At 49.9% G+C, this 21560-nt stretch overlaps 3 protein-coding genes across 3 annotated transcripts; 2 read left to right on the forward strand and 1 right to left on the reverse strand.

Moving 5' to 3' along the window:
- Window positions 1–391: 391 nt before the first annotated feature.
- Window positions 392–9715, reverse strand: BO85DRAFT_424308 (cullin-4B). Its single transcript, XM_025658038.1, has 9 exons — window positions 9469–9715; window positions 5051–9394; window positions 4833–4988; window positions 4507–4778; window positions 3054–3791; window positions 1917–2997; window positions 1437–1859; window positions 1004–1364; window positions 392–941 (listed from the first exon to the last, which is right to left on the reverse strand). Exons 1-9 carry the CDS (start codon window positions 9650–9652, stop codon window positions 881–883), a joined length of 7620 nt encoding a protein of 2539 aa, XP_025514210.1. The 5' UTR covers window positions 9653–9715; the 3' UTR covers window positions 392–880.
- Window positions 9716–9812: 97 nt separating this feature from the next.
- On the forward strand, window positions 9813–19352 carry atmA (DNA-binding protein kinase TEL1). The gene is made up of 9 exons (XM_025665551.1): window positions 9813–10121; window positions 10177–10219; window positions 10298–11641; window positions 11700–12040; window positions 12094–16561; window positions 16614–17004; window positions 17055–18116; window positions 18169–19129; window positions 19185–19352. Exons 1-9 carry the CDS (start codon window positions 10043–10045, stop codon window positions 19202–19204), a joined length of 8709 nt encoding a protein of 2902 aa, XP_025514211.1. The 5' UTR covers window positions 9813–10042; the 3' UTR covers window positions 19205–19352.
- Window positions 19353–19511: 159 nt separating this feature from the next.
- On the forward strand, window positions 19512–21551 carry BO85DRAFT_424313 (gluconeogenesis factor YvcK family protein). The gene is made up of 2 exons (XM_025658039.1): window positions 19512–19810; window positions 19865–21551. The coding sequence occupies exons 1-2, from the start codon at window positions 19609–19611 to the stop codon at window positions 21202–21204; spliced, it is 1542 nt and encodes a 513-aa protein (XP_025514212.1). The 5' UTR covers window positions 19512–19608; the 3' UTR covers window positions 21205–21551.
- The last annotated feature ends 9 nt before the right edge of the window (window positions 21552–21560 follow it).

Raw genomic sequence — 21560 nt, forward strand, 5'->3', positions numbered from 1 at the left:
ACTGACTGACGGATTGACTCTTGGGCTCAAGCTGTAATGAGTATTCAGTCTGAATGAATGCAGCAATTCCGATTCATACCACATACTCACCCCTACGTGGGGTGAAGCTCCAGATGTACCTTGCTGTATCAATTATCCACTACAACATTCTAGTCGTTCTCTAATCCTGCAGCGGGTTAACTAGTAGTCTAGTTTGCTGTTAGTTGCTATCTAGCTACGAATTAGGTAGGGACAAGGAAGGTACACGTGAGGCACGTTAGATCCGTCCGCTTCTCAACAGTTTTCCCCCCCAAATTCGGTCGGTAGGAATGGGGGTCGATCGTAAAAGGCAACTATACCGAGGGTTCCTATTATACAAGGCACGCAAGTAGAGTTGCAGATTCGCGACACACGACTTTACTATGTGCTACTTGACTCTTTCTTCCCGACGGATCCCCATGGAAGCTCTCTCCTTGGGTCCCCAACTAGGCTTGTGGGACCGGCGATGCTCCGCAACCATGCCAGGGATCAATCTGCTGCTAGTCTAGTCTAGTCTACTTCGTACTAGACTCTACTTGGTAGAGGTGATACCCCATTCTCTTCTCTCCCGACATTCCGGTCACCCCACCTACTACTACTACTACTACTGTGTCGACCGTCGCTGCTAGCAGAAAGCGCCCGAAAAAGGCCACGACTACTCCCTGTATCTACACGGCTAGCTAGCTGCGACTGTGCCTAGGAGGGAAGGTCGTTAAGCAGAATGGACACATGACTGTATTAGTGCATTCTTTATCATGCCATTTCGTTCTGACGGTCTCTGAGCTGTCAATCAACACTGTAACGATGTACCACATCGTCGAACCCCAATGCTTTGCACCCGACATAGCACCACTGCAAACTTCTAGGCCACATATTGGTACCGGTTTCCTTCCTCGCGCTCCATGTAGTCTTTCTCAATCAATCTGCACATGATTGCGTCAGCTATGATATACCTTATGCTGGTGTTAGGACCGGAAGAACTCACTTCTCAATGTTCTTCTTAATATCCGCTGGCTCTAACACTCCGCGACTTCGGGTTGCCTTGATAACCTCAGCCACGAGTTCTGCGTGCGTGATCGTCTTGCGACTCTTCATGATTCGCACAATCGCCGCTTGTGTCTCATAATGACGATCGGCAGCCACCCGCTCGTGCGTGGTCTTGTTCTCTTCCTTCGTCTCTTTCAGCTGAATTTGGTTGATCTTAATCCGCATCTTCGGGTCGGTGAATGCCGCGTTGTACGAAAACTCGTCTGTTGTATTCACATCCCGGCCCTTCGGCTTCTTGCTTAAAACACGGTATTTCGCACATGCGAGCGATTGCAGCGTTCGTTTCAATTCTTGATCAGCTATGCATCGATAGATGTCAGTAGAGGTTCCAACTTGCATAGGTTTGGGGGTAGAGAGGCAGGGCAACTTACATAACATGGTCGCCTCCTGTATCTGTGAATACCCGAGACTTCCACCCTCCGGAATATCGTTGAAGAGCAACAGAACGATCGCCTGGAAGGAGCTGACCACCAGTTCCTTGTCTCCCTTGGGAAATCTTGCGCGTAGCTGACAATGTGCCAATTGGTGCTTCCAGTTGAGCTTGCGCCCGTTGTATTTGGTATTGTAGAACTTCTCGAAATCGTCGACAGCAGTCGCAATTTCTGGCGGTATCCGCACCTGAACATCGGGATATGTTGGCCATGCTGATGCAGAAAGCACGCTGACGTTCAAATCTACCGGTAGACGGTCCCGTCGTTCGCGCTGTATTGAGCTGTAGGCCGACATTTCATCGCGTGCAACATCCATATCTTTGAACATCGACTCCAGATTATGCGTGAAGCTTGATCCACATTCTAAATTCCAATGTTAGTAACAAGTTGAGGATGATAGTGGACAAGAACTGTACAAACCTGTCTTGAGTCTTGCCAGCATACTCTTTTCCGCATCGTCGCTGGCGCTCCTGCCCATCAGCAACCGACGAGCGAGATCATTCTTGTAGAAGGCCTCGAAAACTGCTTTGCCATGGACAAAACGGAACAGGTCCAAGACCTGATCCAGTTGCCTGTCGATTTCGGCATCTTCATCGGCAAGTGGCATGTCCTCCGCCTTGCGTGCAGGTGCGAGCTTCCACCCGCCCTTGAGGAGCCGGTCCACGTACTTGGCAATCATCTCTCCAGTCTTGGGGTTGTCAGTACCTCCAGTAGCTTCCGACTTTCTTCCTTTGTTGATGAACGTCTCAAAGGCTTCGCGGAGTGTATGGCCCAACTCCTCATTCCGGTGGAAAGAATGTACCCAGATATCGTCAAGTTGCTGCTTGAACTCTAATAGATGAGCCACCATGTCTGCTTCTTTATCCTCGTCGAAGACGATCCCAGAGCCCTCCTCAATGATATAACCACTAAAAGCGGTCTTCAACTTCGCACCGAGATCCTTCCGTTGCAGGAGTGAGTAAAGCCTTTCTAAGGCAACCTTGTTCCCTGCACGCAGTAGGCCTAGTATATCGGGCTGGTTGAGCAGAACATCTTCTTGCTCTGTTACCAAGGCTCGATCCAGGAGCTCTGATAACATCTGTTTGGTGCTCCTATTCAGCGAAAACAGCTCACATCGAGTTACTTCGCGCTCAATTAGACGGTGGCTGTTCTCCGCAAAAGTAGCCAAATACCCTGTTGCTTCTCGCTGGGCCCATGAAGAGAAGTATTTCTTGGATTCCGATATCAATAGCGGTTCAAAGCCAGTCGTATAGATGTCAAGGCCGTGGAAAAGTTCAATTGTATTTCGAAGTAATAACGAGTCCGCCACCACGCTTTGTTCCTCGCCACGGTCCGCCTCAACAAGGTCACAAGCGCCCTGCAGAATCTTCGGCTGTAATACTGCATCGGAAAATATGTGCTGCCGGAATTGAATTAAGCCCATCTCACGTATCATGGGGAATTCTTTGGAATGGAGGAGGAATGACTGGTCGAGGTAGTAGAATATCCAGCGCACGGTAACCTACTATAGAGTCAGTATCTCCTCAGAATCCAACTGTATCCGGAGACTATCCATACCAGCTTTGACTGCCACTGCGACCATGCTTCAACAACCGCCCGCAATGTATCGACGTTGCTCCCATCTGCAGCCTTTGCCACCAATTTATCGCGTAATTTTCCAGACACATGTTCTCGACACCGATCTTGGAGCCGTTTGGCTAGAACTGCAGCTCGACCTTGGCGACATACATTTTCGGCACCCTTGTAAAGCTCCTCGAGCGATATCTCAGGCTTTCCACCACCAAAGATCGCCGACAGCGCTGCATCAAGTTGGCCCCAGATCTTCTCGAAATACGATTCCTGATTCAACCGTGATCCCGTGCGGAGATTCTTCACGACCAACCGCTTTGCTCCAGTGTGGGGAGTGAAATTGTTTTGGCGCGATGTTGCGTTGAAGGTGCGAGGTTTGGTGGTAGTATTAGGAAGATCGGCCCCGCTCGCACTCTGTCCCATCGGCGCGCCAGGCCTGGACTCTGCATTTGCGAAATTGTACATCCTGTCAGAAGCGCTGCGATCTCGCGAGTAAGCCGAAGGGACAGAGTTCGATAAGGGTGGCGATAGTCGTAGACGCTTGCTCGTCGGGGACGTCTGTTGGTGATGACCTCTGGCGGGGGTGGTATGGTTTCGAGAGAGGAATTCCGAAATGTTCGCTTGCTGCTGCTGGGGTTGTTGCAATGCCTCCTCTTGATCAGAGAGCTTCCTCTTACCGATAGACTTGCGCTTACCGCTCCTCTGCTCGGTGGTGCCTCTCGAGTTCTGCTGCATCTACCCGGCTTCGTCCGAGGAGAGGAGGTGAGGTTGAGAGAGAAGCGCTCAGCGTTGGAAGGATCCAAATAGTAGGTAGATCCTATTAAACATGGTAAGCTCGTCAACCGTGGAGAAGATATTGGTGACAGCAAGACAGTGACGGGAATAGGGCAGGGTGCGTCGTCAAGGTTGGGTTTGAGCTGGAGCTTGGAAGGGCACGACAAGGTAAGTTGAGCTGGTGGTTGCCCGCGGGCGCCCAAGAAGCCGGAGATAAGATAATACGTCCGCCTTTCCGAGTTGTCGCATGATTGGACGGGGGTTGGTTCCCTTTGGGTTTCTTTCCTCTAATACTAATCAGAGTAATAGTACCTTACTGAGTACATGCACAGCGTGCTGGTATTACAGATGAGGTCATGTGAATGCGCTTGTTACAAACATGTGATCATTAAAAGCGCTCCAAAATCACATATGCTGCTTCGCCGCAAAGGGTTTTGTGGGCTGAATAGCGCAGATCATCTAAGTTTTTGACTAAACACACTTCAATATACATCGTTCCCACCAGTTTACTCCATGCCTTGTGCCCCCCCTATATCCCCTTCTAGCTGAAAACAAATCTCACGTAAAGAACTTCATTCCCGTCTGCTCTTTTACTTCCTGATCTTCGAACTGCAAAGCTTAAGTTAGCATGTGTGATGTAATCATATACAAGGCTGACGAAGCATACCTCCAGAAAATCCGTGGCCGTGATAAGTGCCAGGTATGACTTGGTGAGTTTCCGCAGTGCATCGTGGTGATCTGCGGCACCTGCACCTCCAAGCTTGGCAAATCTTTTGAAAATGCCAACCATGCTTTGTCTGTTCTCGGCAAGGAAGATTCGAGTCTGCTCCAGCATCTGCTCGTTGTGCAGCCCTCGGGAGAAAACAGCGGCGACAACAACTCGGAGAACCGAGTCAAGCAGGTCATAGTATTTCCGAAGAGCATCTGGGTTATCAATATCTGTTTCTGTTAGGATTATTAATTCAACGTTGGCTTGGGAGTATTTTCACTAACCGATACCGAGATCTGGGTCGGCTGCAAATAGCTGCGAGTCCCGTACTGCCTGGAACAGGCCAGTTTTCAGGACATACGTCGCACCATTCTTGGTCTGGCAAAGCTCCTGGAGGAGAGACAAAAGCGACTGGTAGTAGGACAATAGCAAAGGCGTATCTGTATAAAGCGGTCAGACATGCGGTTTTCCCCGTGTAGTTTATTCTTTCGCGATTGCTTACCACTGGCCTGGGCGTTTCTCAATTCGATAGGTAGCAACCTGATGGAGTCCAAAAAGAGGCTCAGGTAGTTGGATTGGGATATAGAATCGGCCAGCAGTCCATCCGCTTGCCTATCCAGAGCAGCCAATAAATTCAAAAGCAAAAGGGCAGATACTCGGCATGTCTCCTGGCCAGCATACGCATCATCGCAGACGGCCTCAATCAGGGCATGGCCTGCAGCTTTGATCACTTGCTGGCTCTGGAGCCTCATACTTTGATGCACGGGCTCTGTTGAGATAATACCAGCGACGTAGTGTGCGCAGGTGTTGTAAAAGGTCTCCCTGATGCTCACATTTCCGTTTGCTAAGGTCACACCTCTGACGCAGACTTGGAATAATTGATGAAGCTTTTCATCAAGAACGTCGCCACTCCTGCGGGGAATACCAGAACCGGGCTTCGGAGACTCCAGCCTACTAACCAAGGTCTCAGCCAGTCGTGCCAGTTCTAAGCCTTCTGGTAGGTCTTCTTCAATAGCAATTTCTAGCTTGGGGAGGATCAACTGGAGCGAATGCAGGATGAAGGTAGCTCTCCTTCCGCCTTCGATTTCAGAACAAGTGAGCATCGTGGTGATGAGCTGGGTCCAAGACCGTAGAGCCAAATAACGATTGAACGCGATCTGGCTTGCTTGATTTGTGGACCGTACGAATAATATCAAACTTTCGGACTCGGCCTGGAATAGCTCTTCGTCCTGAGGTCGTAGATGCCCACTCAATGACAATTCTTCCTTTCTAACCTGGACGAGTTCCACTATCTCGTCCAAGTTGTAAACAATCGGAGAACTGTCCGTTTCCGGTCTCGCACAGAGGTCGAATTCAAGACCATCAAGGAAAGTTAGAGCCGGTGGTTGCAATTGATGCTGAGTGTCCAGGTCCGCGAAATCGAACATATCGAAGATGGAAGGATTCACAATGGTCTCACCAGTCTCCGAAACAGAATTTCCAAATAGAGTCGATATTATTTCAGCCTGAAGAGTCGGAGACCCGAGCTTTGTAGCCGAGCGAATTTCTGTAGCAGCGTAGTCGAACAAATAACTTCTGTAAAGAAGGAATTCTGCAAGAGCAGCCGTTGACTCAGAGAGCCAGAACTCAGGCGTGCCGATCAGAAATCCATCCCAGGGTGTGTTTGGCCCTATGATCGGCTGACTCGCAAACATACTGAGAAGGAAGCGGCTGCCACGCATCTCGGCGAGTGTGAAGTAGGAAGAAAGTTTAGAAGACCAAAGGTGTTTCAATACTCCAAAGGCCATGCGCTTGACATGCACCAGCCATGGGAGAATATTGCCATCCAGCTCGTCAGGGTAGTTCTGCAAGAATCCGATGACAGCATGGAGCAGAGACATCTTATCAGCAAACAGGCTGTCGGGAGCAATATCAAGTATGTTACCGATGCTGTTGAATCCCAGAAGCAGGTGAGCTATCGTAGGTCGGTCATTGATCGTGCCAAGACAGCTGTTGAGAAGTGCCAGGAGGCTTTCCCTGATAATATATCCCGGCGACTGGGGGCCAGATTCTATCTCTCGTGACTCGGGTTGCATCTGAGACACAAGAGGACGCGACACACTGTTGAGATCTACCTCAGCACTAAGAACTTCGACGATCTTGTTCGGTGAACGCCACTTAGATAACTCCGGAGACGTGATCTTGTTCAGCTTTCTCGAGCTGGATAGCTTCTCCAGCAACGCCATTGACGTGACGGTGAGTTGCTGGTGCCCCGTGCTGCAGTAAAGACACAATGCAGGGATTATGGATAGGTTGTTGAGTATGCTATCCTCAAAAGCTGACAGAGCAGAGTTCGCCACATTTGTTCTGCTTGTGCCAGTCTGGGCCTTGATTGCCGGCCTCACAATATTAAAGTATGTCGATTGAAGGTCGATCATCATGTCCATGACTTCCAAGCTCCGGACCAAGGACTGGACGAGGACGGAGTCTGATGAGGCCTTTGCAACCTCGTTAACATCTTGATGGGCAGTAGCAAAGATAGATTTGATCACGTCCTCATTGAAAAGCCACTCCGTGACTCGTGCAAAGGGATGAAGACGAATGTAGGTGACGAATGTCGATTGCTTAATAATACTATCAGTGGATATCGTAGGCTGGCTGAGAACGGAGACCAGGCTTTCGTTGAAAGATTGCAGACATGTCACGATAAAGTCCAGGCAGTTGTAAGTCAAGAATCGAGTCTGCCGTTCGTTCAGATCCGGAATTTTCCGGGAAAGAGCCTGACCCATGACAAAGTCTATGTAAGGTTCAATGCCTGGCATTCGATAGGACGAACCCAGACTCTCGGGAAACGGCAAGGAGAGGTGAAAATCAGCTGAATCGAGAGCAGGGGAGATGAGCGAATAAACGAGACGAACGAAGGCATTGGCTTGATCGAAGCTCTCGCCAATCCTTTGGAAAGCCTGTTGCTCATGCCACACAAGCGGGTTGGAAACGACCGGGACCTTCCCTAGGTTGGAAGCACTCATAGAACCCCCGGAAATCCACTGGTCGATAGCAAGCCACATTTCGTTCCCATTGTGAGAAGTTCTATCTGTCATCAGGGCCGCAAGTGCTGCAAAGACGTTTGCTCGCAGATGCGTAGGGATGGGTCCACTGCAAAGCGTCAACAGCGTACCAACGACATTGAACGTAGGGTGATGAAGCAGCCAGTCTCGTATCGTAGCACTTTGCTTACTCAGATGCTCTAGCAGCCTCAGGTAGCATGTCAACATAACCGGACTCTCCGGCTCGCTCATATCAGCCGGGTCGAGTTTCCTTGATCGCAGGATTGCCTGCGAGGTAGACGGCTTTTCAGTAACTCTCGTCGCGTACAGTTGAAGCTCGGCGAACATCTGTGACCAGTTCATGGACGTAGATCGTTTGAATTTCGCGGACATGAATTTGTCCTCTTCAGACAAAAACCGATGGGCCGCAGTGGCATTATCCTCGCCCACGGAGATGGAGCACAGTAACTCGCAGAAAGCGCTGACCCTGGGAACAGTTTGCCGTTTAGATGCCCATTGGAGAAAGCCATAAAGGTTACCATCTGGATCAGCCCAGAATTCCTGTGCGGAGTCTGGCCGATGCTCGAACGCGAATGCCATGATCATCAAGAACGACTCAAGATGTGTTCGGGCCTCTACCGGGCCATGATGGAGGCTTGAAGTCAAGCCGTCTCGCAAAGCAGTAAGATGATCCAGTCTTTGCGAATCCTCTTCCGTCTTCAACATCCGCACCGCATCGGGCATGTTCGCTATGCATGCCTCGGCAAAAGCCTCGAAATTCTCCATCAGAAGGACCTTTAAGAAGTCCGAGCAGCTATCAGTCTCAAGTGTTGCCGACGCGCTTTCTTTCAATAATAATGTGACCAGTTCACTACGAGCCGGATCAGCCCATTCTTCATCATTCACGCCATAGCAGACGGCAAGGATGAGTTCGAGGCCTCCATCATCCAGGGCAGTCATGAACATCTTTGTGCGCTCTTCTGAATCTTTTTCCATGTCCACACCTTGGAGAGGAGATGCAGGCCCATCAAAATCCCACCCACTGTAGACAGCGAGCCATAGTGCGATGACGGCAGAGTGGAACGTGGGGATCTTCCAAGGCTGAACGTCTTTGGAGGATGTGATCGCTGTATGCAGGCTCCTAGCATCCCTATAGGAACTAGAGCTTTCCGGAGATCCATGCTGGACAAAAGACGCAATTATGCAAGGAAGGTAGTGAATAAGGAGTCCGTCGAAACGTTCGAGCTTCCGAAGGTGGTTTAGAAGTAAGCGGAGGTCCTCCGAACTGGTGTAAGGTCCTTTGAATAGGTAGCATAGCACAGCACCGAGGGATTCATGTTGTTGCTGTAAGCTGCTGCGTTGGTATTCGAGAGCCTCCACAATGTCGTATTCCGCTGACTGACCAACAATGGACGCTTTCTGGGTTTGCTCGTTGAGGAGGACAAGCCAGTTCTCAATGTCTTCCATCGACTTCATGCATTTGCGTGTATATAGTGACGCATTCCGCAAAGGCCCATCCTTTATTTCCACCACGAAAGCCAGCATTTCCTGCATGAGAACCTGTGTCATCTCCCGCTCCACCTCGAAGGACTCCTGGAAAATAAGCCGTAGAGAGTCGAGCAAGAATTGTCGGCGCTCATGGAATCGCATGATCGCAGCGATGACGGGAGGCCGATCCAAGATATGAGCATCCTCCTGCGCCGCCATAAAAAGCATTGCCGCTTGCAATTCATCGAGATTCAGTGCATCTGCCAGCATTAACGCTCCTTGTTGAAATTCCTCATTGATTGAGTACTCGAGGTCGTCGACGGTAATTTTACCTATATGTTATCACATTGCAAGGTCAGCGCATCGATTTAAACTCATGAATGACAGATTGGCTCAACAAACTCACCGGAGAGGACCGCCTGGCGACTTGTGTTGTTCTTTGGAGGTTTGTCGAGGAGCTTCTTGAAATCATCGATGTGAGCCTCCAGCTCGACTCGAAGACGCTCGATGTTCACAAAGGATGAAGCTGAAAGAGCAGAGAGATCCTGGTACAGGCCACGAAGGCCTGTTGCAGCATCTCTTTCCTCCATGCTTGAAAGGTGTGCGCGCGAACTGCGAGGAGCGCCGGCAAGTCGGAAGATCTGATGTGTTTGTCCCGGCCAAAAAAGGTCGGAGGACGCGATCAAACTTCCGGCGGTCTGAAGGCGGGCGGCGGAGCTTTCAGCTCACATCAACCTCTCTTTACCGCCCGCCGCGCCCCAGACAGAAAGAAAGACTTTCGGAGATTCTGAGCATCCAAACACCAAACGAATAAGGGTTTTTGGGCCATTGATGATTCTTGAGGCCCTTTCCCCGCTTTACCCCTGGTGTCCCTGAGATGTCTTGAAATTTCTCTAGACGGCCACAAACCGGATATGGCATTACTGCCAATTACGTAGCTCTTCTGCTCTCCTTGACTCGTGCATCCCCTCACATCCATCATGGGCGACATTACCTTAGATGGAGCCATTGCGCTTCTGGCTTCGGAGAAGCTCAGAGAGCGCTCAGATGGGCTTGCTGGTTTGTCCTGCACATATACCGGATTCCCTGACTGTGCGGTTCTAACTCAGACTAGATCTAAAGCATATACTCCTGAAGAATAGAAGAAACTCAAAATTGTATGTAAAGTGTTCGTGCTGCTCCGTATGTATATGCAGTGGAGTCGGACAGCTATTGACATGTTCGCATACATCTAGAAACTCCTTCAATGACAAAGCCTGTCACAAGATCTTTGAGTCATTGTTCCGGTTTGTATCGATTGAGAAGTCCCAATACAACCGGTCCAATTCCAAGGGAGCTTCTGCAAGTCGCTTGTCATCCTGTGCATCTGTCCTTCGAATCGCTGTTGATGTTTTCCTGCGCAATCTGCGCACGAAGTCCGTTCGTGCAATCGTTGATCACATTACCGATACCCTGCTAGGCCGTGGGAGCGACTCGCTCTTTGAACTGCTTAGTGTGGACTACGCTAAATGTTTGGTCACGCTCCTGCGCCATCCTCCTCACCTTGAGCATCTTGCTCTTAGTGAATGGGAGAAAGTCATGGACTTTTGTCTAAAGAGTATTAGTGCTCACACTGATCAGGATGGTCTTACGATTCGGGAGAGGCATTCTTCCTTCTTGGATGGATATCTCTCTGCTGGAGGCAGGGCCTCCACACCGGCCAGATCAACTCCCATGCCCACTGCGAGCGAGAAGCCAAAAGGTGACACCAGCGCGGCCACGGAAGCTGTTGTCTGTATCCAGCTTTTGGTCGGGAGCCCAAGCGCCCCAATTCAGGAAGCAGCCGAGCGTGTACTTCATGGGCTCACAAAGTTTGTGGGGTCGTCGATGATCGCTGGGAGTGGACACCAAGCTGCGTTCGCTAGCGTAAACACAGTTGTCATGAAGATTTTATTCGATCAATCTGAACTTGCGAGGTCGTCGCTTCTGGACATCGTACCGGCAATTAGACGTTTTTGGGCAACTAAGTTTCTAGGTCTGAAAGATGAAATGCTTGTCACTGTCATGCTTTGTGCAGTTATCTTGATTGATGCCACCCGGAGAGATCCATCGGAGCTGATTGCGCGTGTGATTGAGGAACTCCTGGAAACCCTGTATACGGAGTATACCAAACGTTCTGAAAAGGAGATTCTACAGCTGGATGAATTAATGTTCCACCACAGTGGCTCTGAGCAACAGCAGGAATACTCAGCATGGCCGCGTTTCGAAAGTGCCAGATCTGAACCCAATTGGACGACGCTATGGATCATAGCGAAGTTCCTCGAACTAGCAGAGGAGTTACGCGATCAGTCGTTACTGTATCCCACATCCGGAGAGGCTGCAACCAAAAGGCAGCGTCTCGCCTCGCATATAGAAGATATATTTCGTGATTCAGCGGTGTCTTCTGGAATGAGGAGGCTATATGCTCTCCAGCTAATACCTTTTCTCCCTAGGAGCTACGCCACCGCCGAGTCAAAACTCTCTCTGCTCGAGCGATTGCTTCCCCATATAATGGATGATAATGCCACATCGGCTTCCTGGACGATGGTAGCGATTTCAAGGTGAGTAATCAATTAGCTTTCAAGGTACATCTGCGACTGACACAAGTCATCCAAATAGCATTGCTTGTAGCTCTGATGCAAGCTCTCAACCGCTGAGGCATTGCTGGCAGCGCGCATGGGAGATGGCGTCCCATGTTTCTCTTTCTCAGGCAACAGCCAGAGCTGCTTGCCACCTGTTGAACATCATACTTCAGCGTAACCTTCTAGACTACCAAATAGTCGCGCAGGCAACAAGCTCCATGCTCACGTCAATCAATACAAATGGCCCCTCAACCATCTCCGATTCATCACTGGCATTTTGGGCGACATTACTTCGGATCACCTCGCAAATAAACCCGGGCTTAGTACCAGATGCCTCGAACAAAATTTGTTCCTGGTTGAGGGAAAGTTGGGGAACCGGTAAATTCTTTCCAAAGCTGCGTCCATATCATCTTCGCTGACCGTATCATTAGGTTCTCTAGCCGATCGGTTACAGATAGCCCAGGTTGCTATGTTCGCACGTCCTTTAGACCTTCTGAACATGCTCTTTGCATGTGCCAACAGGCCCTTCATATTACCCAAAGCCCGCTACATAGGCCCGGTAGGACTCATTGCTAGAGGTTGGCACTTTTATCTTAAAAACAAACGGCTCCTCAACTATATCTTTGACCTTCAAGGGTCGTTGGATTTGGCCGAATACTGGGAGCCGCAGGAGACTTTGTCCCTGGAGAAGTTTCCTCGACAAGACTCCAGTGACAATATCGCCCTTGATCTGTTGCAAACCAAAGTTGAGGGGCTTCTGCAGACCTGGGAAGCACTATCTGAAGACAAAACACACCATATAACTGTAGATTTAGTGCAAATAGTCACATCATCTTGTGTCACTATTGCATTATATATGGCATGTCTCCCTCAGCAACCTGCAAACCGTGTGTCTGTCATACAGCAAAACAATCAAAGTCTTTGGGAAAAGCTGTGTTCTTTCCTCGCTTCTCGAGAACCCGCCTTTATTCACGCATGCTTGATGACTCTGACTCCCCTACTTGTGCCCAATGCACTCCTCCCTCGTTCCAGTCCGGCTCTTATAGATGCTCTCTCCAGTCTGGTTCCCTCCCTCGCCAGTTTACTGGAAAGCTACCGGGAAAAGCAAAAAGAAGTGTTACTCTTGAGCAGCGAAGAGGCTATGGATTTGGATGATCCTATCCTCACTACCTACGACCAATCGACGGAGCTCGTGCATATCTTCAGTAGAAATCGTGAAACATCGCACGTACTTCAAGATATTGCAACCTTACAGCGCAGCATCACCATCTACTTATCCATCTTTCAGAGGATACATGCCTCTTCCATCTCTTCTGAACATCCCTTCCATGATGATCTTATCGAATATCTGACCGGTTTCGACGAGGTTGACATTCTCTCAGCGCAGATTTTCTTACCGCATGTATATCGCGCATGTGTATGCGATGGGGTGCAACGGCATTCTTTGCTAAGAATACTAGAAGACCTTGGTGAGAAATGCTTGCAATCATACGAAATGGAGCGCTGCGAAAGCTCTCACGTACTTTGTTTACGCATGATGGGCAGCTTTGTTGAAATGTGGACTGGCTCAGAAGATGACGATTTTCATGCTTCGGCGACCGACATATACTCTTGGTTTACTGAGGTGCTTCTAGCTAAGAAATTGGCCTCCACATCAGTACTTATCGAGTTTACGCAGCTCCTGAGTGACTTACTTTCTCACAACGTCACGTATTCAAGCGGTTCGTCTAGCCCGTCACCTAGAACGAGTCTATTCACCATTATTCGAGAAGGAGACGCCGTAGCCAAGTTCTATGCTGGGGAGCTCATCCCTTCACTTTTCGGTCAGTTCTCTCTCACGGAACATGATCTGATCCTAGACGACGTGTTGGACAGTCTTCCCCGAGATTCAGACTGGGATGAAGGTATCGCTTTGCGCTTGGTTATTTTGGCTCGTCTCGCTTCCAGATGGCACACTCTGCTCCGGAGAAGCATCTATCATATGTTTGAGACCGCTGCCAAGGTACCAAACTCACTTCGCTATGCGGAAAACTGCCTACGGGATGTTGCAGAAACCCTGGGCCTTGAAGATGCAAAGCAACTTTTTCGACTGTTTTCGTCCCAAATTATCTACACTTGGACTGAGGAGCAATCCGTTATGCGCATGCCTTTCAGCATCTTTGGATATAAGAGTCTCAAAGAGATGCTTATAGACGTCCAGGATGAGATAATCGGGCAGGTGATGATGCGCGCAAATGAAACCGAGGGAGCAAAGCTTTCGGCTTGCACCAATGTGCCTTTTGATCACCTTGTAGTGGACTCTTTTTGCAAGGCAGAGGCATACAGTATAGCACGGGATATTAGTACTCCTCCTGAACAGGGAAGCCAACCACGAGGTGTGGAGAACCGAATGAAGAAGCTACTGGGGACCGACAAATTTGTGTCTCTGATTGAATCTCACTTTCCGCAAATGATAGCAATCTTCTTTGGCACACTGGATCAATACGAACAGATTGAGAGGGCGTTTCTGAAGCGTGAGGGCTTTGAGGACCCGCATGCAGTCCTAAAACGTATAAGCGAAAAGAGTACTTCTGATATCATTTTGCCTGCAAATCAGCAGCCTTCTTTCAGGGCGCGTTATCTCCTTGACGAGCTTGAGTTTCTCTGCAAGCGGAGTGGATATGACCTTGGGACCATATGGACCCCCACCTTGGCAACTTATGTTTGTCGAACGCTCTTAGAATCAATTCATCCCGCCCTTGGCTCTCTACATGCTTGCTCAGTTATTCGAAAAATCAGGATACTCGTGAGCATTGCTGGGTCCGTGATGCTGAGCGACTACCCGTTTGACATGGTGATACACGCCCTTCGACCATACTTGGTTGACATCTTCTGCGCGGAAGACACACTGGGTATCTTCTGGTACCTGTTAGAAGCCGGGAAGGCTTATCTATGTGAAAGCCCGGGCCTCATGGCCGGGATCGCGGTCACTACACTCTTGTCGCTGAGACGATTTCTAGTTGCTCCTCCGACAGAAACAGCTCAGCCTGGTCTAGTTGAAACTATCGTGGCGAAGATAAAACACTTCCTCGATTGGTTTGGAAGCTACCTGAAAACATATGAACCCGTTGGTCTCAAGCCTGAGAAGAATGAGCTCTTCAGACGTCTGGTTGCTTCTTCTCAGGGCATCAACCCTGCGAATGAGGGCTCTGAAGGCAGTAAGGAGGAACATGATTTGCTTCTAGAAGTCCTCAAAGACCAAAATTCAAAAACAAGCCTGTTAAGTGGCCCAATTGCCGATCACGTCATATCATTGTTATGCACCGAGAGCAAGCAATCCCCTGAAACCCATCTCAATGTCTCTGGTGACGATCAGGTTGTCATGTCACATGCTGTTGCTATTTGCCAAACCCTGCAAAAGTTCGACCCAGGTACCGAGTACAAGCTTTGGGCAGCTAGAGTCATCGGGAGAGCGTTCGCTACTACAGGCAAAATTAGTGACATCCTCTTAAGAGAACAAGATCCGAAACTTTTCGCAGTCCAATCATCTCAGTCACTGCCGAGCCCATTTCATCGCTCGAAGGCTAGCATACTCATGGCGCTTTGCGGTATGCTACAAAATAGCAGTCATCTGGAAGTCGGGCTTGTTGAACGTACAATTCAACTCATTGTCAGCAATCTTGGGAGTACCCCGGAGTTTGAACCCTGCGGAAGAATAGTGCCCTCGACGCTTTTGAAGGCTTTCACATGGAGCCCTTACCAATGCCCGGAAATGCCCATGCCAACCTCAGTGGCAGAAAGTCGAACTGCCCTTATTTGGGATCCAGATGTTTCTGTTGGACGATTCGCTCGCAGTGTCGGTTTGTTTTTGTCGGACTCGGCTTCAAAAGATCCAGTCATTGGACCTTTGCGCACCATCTTGTGCGTTATACCTGACTTAGCAGTTCAAATCCTACCATACATTCTTCATGACGTCCTGCTGGCGGAAGATGATGGGAAGGTAAACATCCGCAAGACAATCTCGGAAATCTTCGGACAAGTGCTACGGCAAGTTAATGACCAGACTATTCCTCATGCGCGGCTAGTGATAAACTGCATCCTCTATCTCAGGAACCAGCCGAGACCAGAGGAGTCGACCATAGTGGAAAGAGACGAGTGGCTTGATGTTGACTACGCAGAAGCATCGTCGGCTGCCAATAAGTGCCGGTTACCCAAAACAGGATTGCTCTTCCTGGAAATCTCTGCATCGCGCATAGCCTCTACCTCACGTCGCTCATCCGTTGCAAAGTTTGAAGCGGCGCCGGAGATACTGCATGAGATATTCCGCAAAATAGACGATCCAGACGTTTTCTATGGTATCCAGCAGGATTCATCGTTGGAAGCTGTTATGGATAGACTCGAGCACGAAAGCTCAGGGTTCAAGAATCTGTTGTTCCAGAGCGCGCACTACGATAGCGAGTTACAGATGGGGGAAAGCGCCAATGTCCATGGCGTCTTGAAAGCCCTCAACTCTACAAACCTTCAAGGCATTGCCAATTCAGTTTTCACCATCTCTGGCAGCTCCCGCGACACGTCGGGCTCATTTGAAAGCATGCTGCAAACCGCAAAAGATTTGCGACGATGGGATATACCTGTCTCCCCATTGAGCCCTTCACCTTCAGCATCCGTATTTCGGGCTTTCCAAAGTCTTAACATATCTGGAACGCTCAATGATGTTTTTGCTTCTATTGACGAGTGTCTTTTATCCAGCCTAGATCTACTGACCAGCACTAGTCGTTCCGCAACATCCTTACGCACAGCGATGCGGACTTTGGGTGTAATGACTGAAGTTTGTGATGTACTGAGCTCTGCATCAACTGAAGACGTAAACAGTCAGTGGCAAACCATGGTGGACAGGGACTCCTGGCTCAAGACAACAAGGTAGGTCTCTGGGACGATGACCGTGTGATGAATTCAGGTCTGACGAATGCAGTGTTAGTGATGTTGGCGAGATATTGACTTGCCATGAGGCTTTATTCTCATCGATCAAAAATAAAGACTTCTTGAAGACTGCCATCAACATAAGTGATCGTGACGCTCAATTACTGGAAGTGAAGGTTATCCGTCAATCACTTAAAGTGGCGCGAGACCATGGTATCTCCCAGGCCTCCTTGAAATCAGCTGTATGCCTTTCGAAGCTTGCACACAATTGCAGCACCCTAGGTATCAACATCAAAGGTGCCGCGAAGTTTGATCTGGCCAATGTTCTATGGGATCAAGGAGAGATGGCAGCGTCGATCCAAATTTTGCAGCAGCTTAGGGAACGGAATGATTTGCATAAACAAGCCATTCCGATAAGCCGTGCAGAACTTCTTGTAACCCTGGTATGTCACAAGTTGTTATCCTCATCGGCGTCAGTATTAACATCTACCAGGGCCATCACGTTGCTGAGGCACGTTTGGAAAAGCCGGATACTATCGTTCAAGATTACCTGTCTGCTGCTGTCAAGGAGCTTAAAACCCGCTCGCTTGGCGAAGATGTTGGTCGGGTCTACCATGGCTTTGCCATGTTCTGCGACCGGCAGTTACAAAACCCAGACGGCCTAGAAGATTTCAGGCGGATTGAACAACTTCGCGACCGTAAAGAAAGGGAGGTACACGCACTCGAGGAAATGATGAAATCGGCCTATGGGAAAGAAAAAGAGGCTCTCAAATATCATCGGGCGAAAACCAAGCAGTGGTTTGATCTTGATGATCGCGAATATCAGCGTCTGCGGCGAAGTCGCGAGGCCTTCCTTCAACAATGCTTGGAGAATTACCTCCTTTGTCTCAAAGAGAGTGAAAGCTTTAACAACGATGCGCTCCGATTCTGCGCATTATGGCTGGATAAATCTGCCAGCACCATTGGAAACATGGCGGTTTCCAAGTATATCAGCCAAGTCCCAAGCCGGAAGTTCGCACCCTTGATGAACCAACTTACCTCCCGCCTGTTGGACGTTTCGGATGAGTTCCAGAAAATGCTCTTCGCCTTGATCTTTCGTATCTGTGTCGAGCATCCTTATCATGGCATGTACCAAATATTCGCTAGCAGTAAATCCAAGGGCGGCAAAGACCAGTCAGCCCTGTCTCGAAACAGAGCAGCTGGAAAGCTGGTGGATTGTTTGAAGAACGATAAACGCATGGGACCAACCTGGGTGGCGGTTCATAATGCAAACATCAGCTATGTGCGGTTTGCCGTCGAAAGACCAAACGACAAGTACAGAAGTGGCGCCAAAGTTCCCTTGAAAAAGCTTTCAACCGGAGAACGGCTCGAGCAGGATGCCGCAACACAGCGCCTACCGCCGCCTACTATGAAGATCGATATACGCGTTGACTGTGACTACAGCGATGTCCCGAAGCTGGTGAAGTATAACCCCGAGTTTACCATTGCCTCGGGCGTTAGCGCGCCCAAAATTGTCACGGCCATTGCTAGCAATGGATCGCGCTACAAGCAATTGGTAAGCCTGTTCACCTCTATTGATGCTGATCATCAGACTAACAATCCTCAAGTTCAAAGGAGGAAACGATGACTTGCGCCAGGACGCTATCATGGAACAAGTCTTCGAGCAAGTCAGCAGCCTCCTCAAAGACCATCAGGTCACTCGCCAGCGGAATTTGGGCATTCGCACCTACAAAGTGCTGCCTCTCACATCGAATGCAGGCATCATAGAGTTTGTTCCTCACACGATCCCGCTGCACGATTTCTTGATGCCAGCACATCAACGATACTTTCCGAAGGACATGAAACCCAACGTGGCCCGGAAACATATCGCAGATGTTCAGACCCGATCATTTGAACAAAGAGTGCGAACGTATCGACAGGTCACTGAGCACTTCCATCCGGTCATGAGGTTCTTCTTCATGGAGAACTTCAATAACCCCGATGATTGGTTCAGCAAACGGCTGGCCTACACACGGAGCACCGCCGCGATCTCCATCCTGGGCCATGTTCTGGGACTCGGGGACCGACACGGCCATAATATTCTCTTGGATGAGCGAACCGGAGAAGTGGTGCATATCGATCTGGGTGTGGCATTTGAGCAAGGGCGAGTTCTGCCCGTCCCGGAGGTCGTTCCTTTCCGATTAACACGCGATCTGGTCGACGGCATGGGCATCAGCAAGACCGAGGGGGTCTTCAGACGGTGTTGCGAGTTTACGCTGGAGGCCTTGCGCGAGGAGTCCTATAGCATCATGACCATTCTCGATGTGCTGCGGTACGACCCGCTGTATAGCTGGACGGTGTCGCCTCTTCGAATGAAGCGAATGCAAGACGCGCAGGAGGCTGATGGAGGTCCTCCTGTGATCCCTGGGGCCAACAACGATCAACAGTCGACCAATGAGCCCAGCGAGGCTGATCGTGCATTGACGGTTGTCGCGAAGAAGCTTAGCAAGACGTTAAGTGTGACAGCAACAGTAAACGAATTGATCCAGCAGGCCACTGATGAGAAGAACCTTGCTGTTCTCTATTGCGGTAAGTTTGATCCTGTCTTCTCTCTCAAGATTGAGTACAAAACTGACCATCTTAGGCTGGGCTGCATACGCGTGAATCAGTTTTTCTTCTGGTGCATCTTTCCCACATAAAGTCAGATCTGTAAATCTAGTGGCATATTTCAATCTTACTGTAACTATTGATGTGTGAAATATTTACGAATAAGCGTCACGTTTTCTTTCAATATAATGATAAACCAAGAAAATGTAAGACATAGGGGATATATATAGTAGGGTCAAGCCAATCATGTATAATAAAGTGGCCGTTAGTTTGCGGGGCCGTGGCGATAAGCCAAACTCCAGGGACTTCCGCATTTGTCACCTGCCCTGCAATCCTCGAGTGTCTCGTGCTACATTCGCATTAAGGGGCCTTAAGGTATTTGTGTCTTCTTTACACAAGCATGTAGTCACTAGGACCCTAGTCCACATCTCTCAATCTCTGTCCCAGTACCAACATTTCCCATGTCGTCCGCCTCTGCACCCAACCGGGGCCTGGTGGTCTTCTCCGGAGGCAGTGCCGCGAATAACCTCGTTGACGTGTTCAATGCCGTGCGCGGGAGCAAACACTGCTCCCTCAGCTACATCATCCCCATCAGCGACAATGGGGGTTCCTCATCCGAGTTAATCCGCATCTTCGGCGGCCCTGGTATAGGAGACGTGCGCAGTGAGTCACATACCAACGTCCGCCCTATCCCACATCTCTAACAAACCCAACCAGGCCGCCTCGTCCGACTGATCCCCGAATCGCCTCCCAACTCTGAACGAGCAGCCATCAAAGCTCTCTTCAACCACCGGCTCCCAGCCGACGCCAGTCTCGCTCACGCAGAATGGCACTCCATCGTAGATGGCACCTCCACCCTCTGGGCCGCCATCACCCCAGCCAAACGGGAACTCATCCGTTCCTTCTTCAACCTCCTAAACCTGGAGATCCTGAAGCGTGCCCGTCCCCCAACCTCCACTTTCGAATTCACCTCCGCCAGCGTAGGCAACCTCTTCCTCACCGGAGCTCGCCTTTTCAGCGGTAGCTTCGAAAGCGCCATCTACCTCCTAGGCAGCATCGGCGGCGTGCCCTGGGACCTCGTCCGGGTCATCCCAGCCATCAACTCCAACTTCTCGCACCACATCTCCGCCTCTCTGGCCGACGGAACCATCATCGTAGGTCAAAACAGCATCTCCCACCCCTGCGAAGCCATCCCGCTTCGCTCTCCACGCCCCCTCCTCGCAGACGGCACAGAAAACTCTCCCCTCCACCACCCATCATCAACACCAACACCACCCTACTTCGAAGACGACGACCATCCTCCAGGCTTCCTTCCCACTCTCCGCCACAAAAACATCTCCTTCAGCAAATCAGATACCCAGGACCTCTCCTCCCGCATCTCCCGCATCTGGTATATCAACCCTTACGGCCAGGAAATCCAACCGCCCGCTAACCCCCGCGTCATTGAATCCCTCCATGACGCTCAGGCTATCATATATAGCATTGGCTCTTTGTATACCTCCATCATTCCCTCTATTATTCTCCGTGGCGTCGGCCAAGCCATCGCTACCGGCCCAGCAAGGCATAAGATCCTCATTCTGAATGGGTCTCTGGATCGCGAGACGGGGCCGTCTCATGAGCCGTTCACGGCTTCGGACTTTGTAGAGGCTATTACCCGGGCTGGGGAGGAGAGTCGGGGTAGGGGTCCGTTGAATATGGATTCTTCTGCTGGAGCGGGAGCTGGAGCCGTGGAAGATGGAGACAGGGAAAAGAAGGAGGAGGAACGACTCCCGTATTCGGCGTATGTGACGCATGTTCTGCATTTGGATGGACCGGGCACCCCCCGTGTCGATAAGGATCGACTTGCGGAGATGGGGATCGAGACGTTGCGGCTGTATGGGAGGAAGATTGTTGGCGCTAATGGGGAGGATGTTGGCCTTGGGATGCGGTATGATTCGACGGCGTTGGTGCAGGCGCTGGAGGTGGTGCTGGGGAAGAAAGGGGATGCTATATTGAGGGGGAAGGATAGGAGTGGGATGAGTCGGAGAAATACGCTGGATCCGGGGAGGAGAGACTGAAGAGGAAGAATGGAATAGTGTAGAGGAGATATAGTAAGTTTGGATTTGACAAAACGGAGCTACAAGCGCTTACTGATTTATTGCGATTATTTGTATATTTACATTGCTCGTTCTTAAGATCATGATTAATACCACCATAGAAACACCTCGATTACTCTGACATAGATGATAGATAATGGTCCGTGAATCCGCTGGACGCCGCCCAATGCTTCACGAACGGTTTTCGACATAAGACAACCCGTAGAAGAAGATCCAAAAGATGAGATGAAAAAGAAAGGCCATACCGTTGTCAGAGAATGATGAAGTCAGCTAATATATACAATATAACGGTGAAGGGTTAAAGGAAGAATATGCCC

This window comes from Aspergillus piperis (assembly GCF_003184755.1).
Source record: "Aspergillus piperis CBS 112811 unplaced genomic scaffold BO85scaffold_13, whole genome shotgun sequence".
In the NCBI taxonomy this organism is placed as follows: domain Eukaryota; kingdom Fungi; phylum Ascomycota; class Eurotiomycetes; order Eurotiales; family Aspergillaceae; genus Aspergillus; species Aspergillus piperis.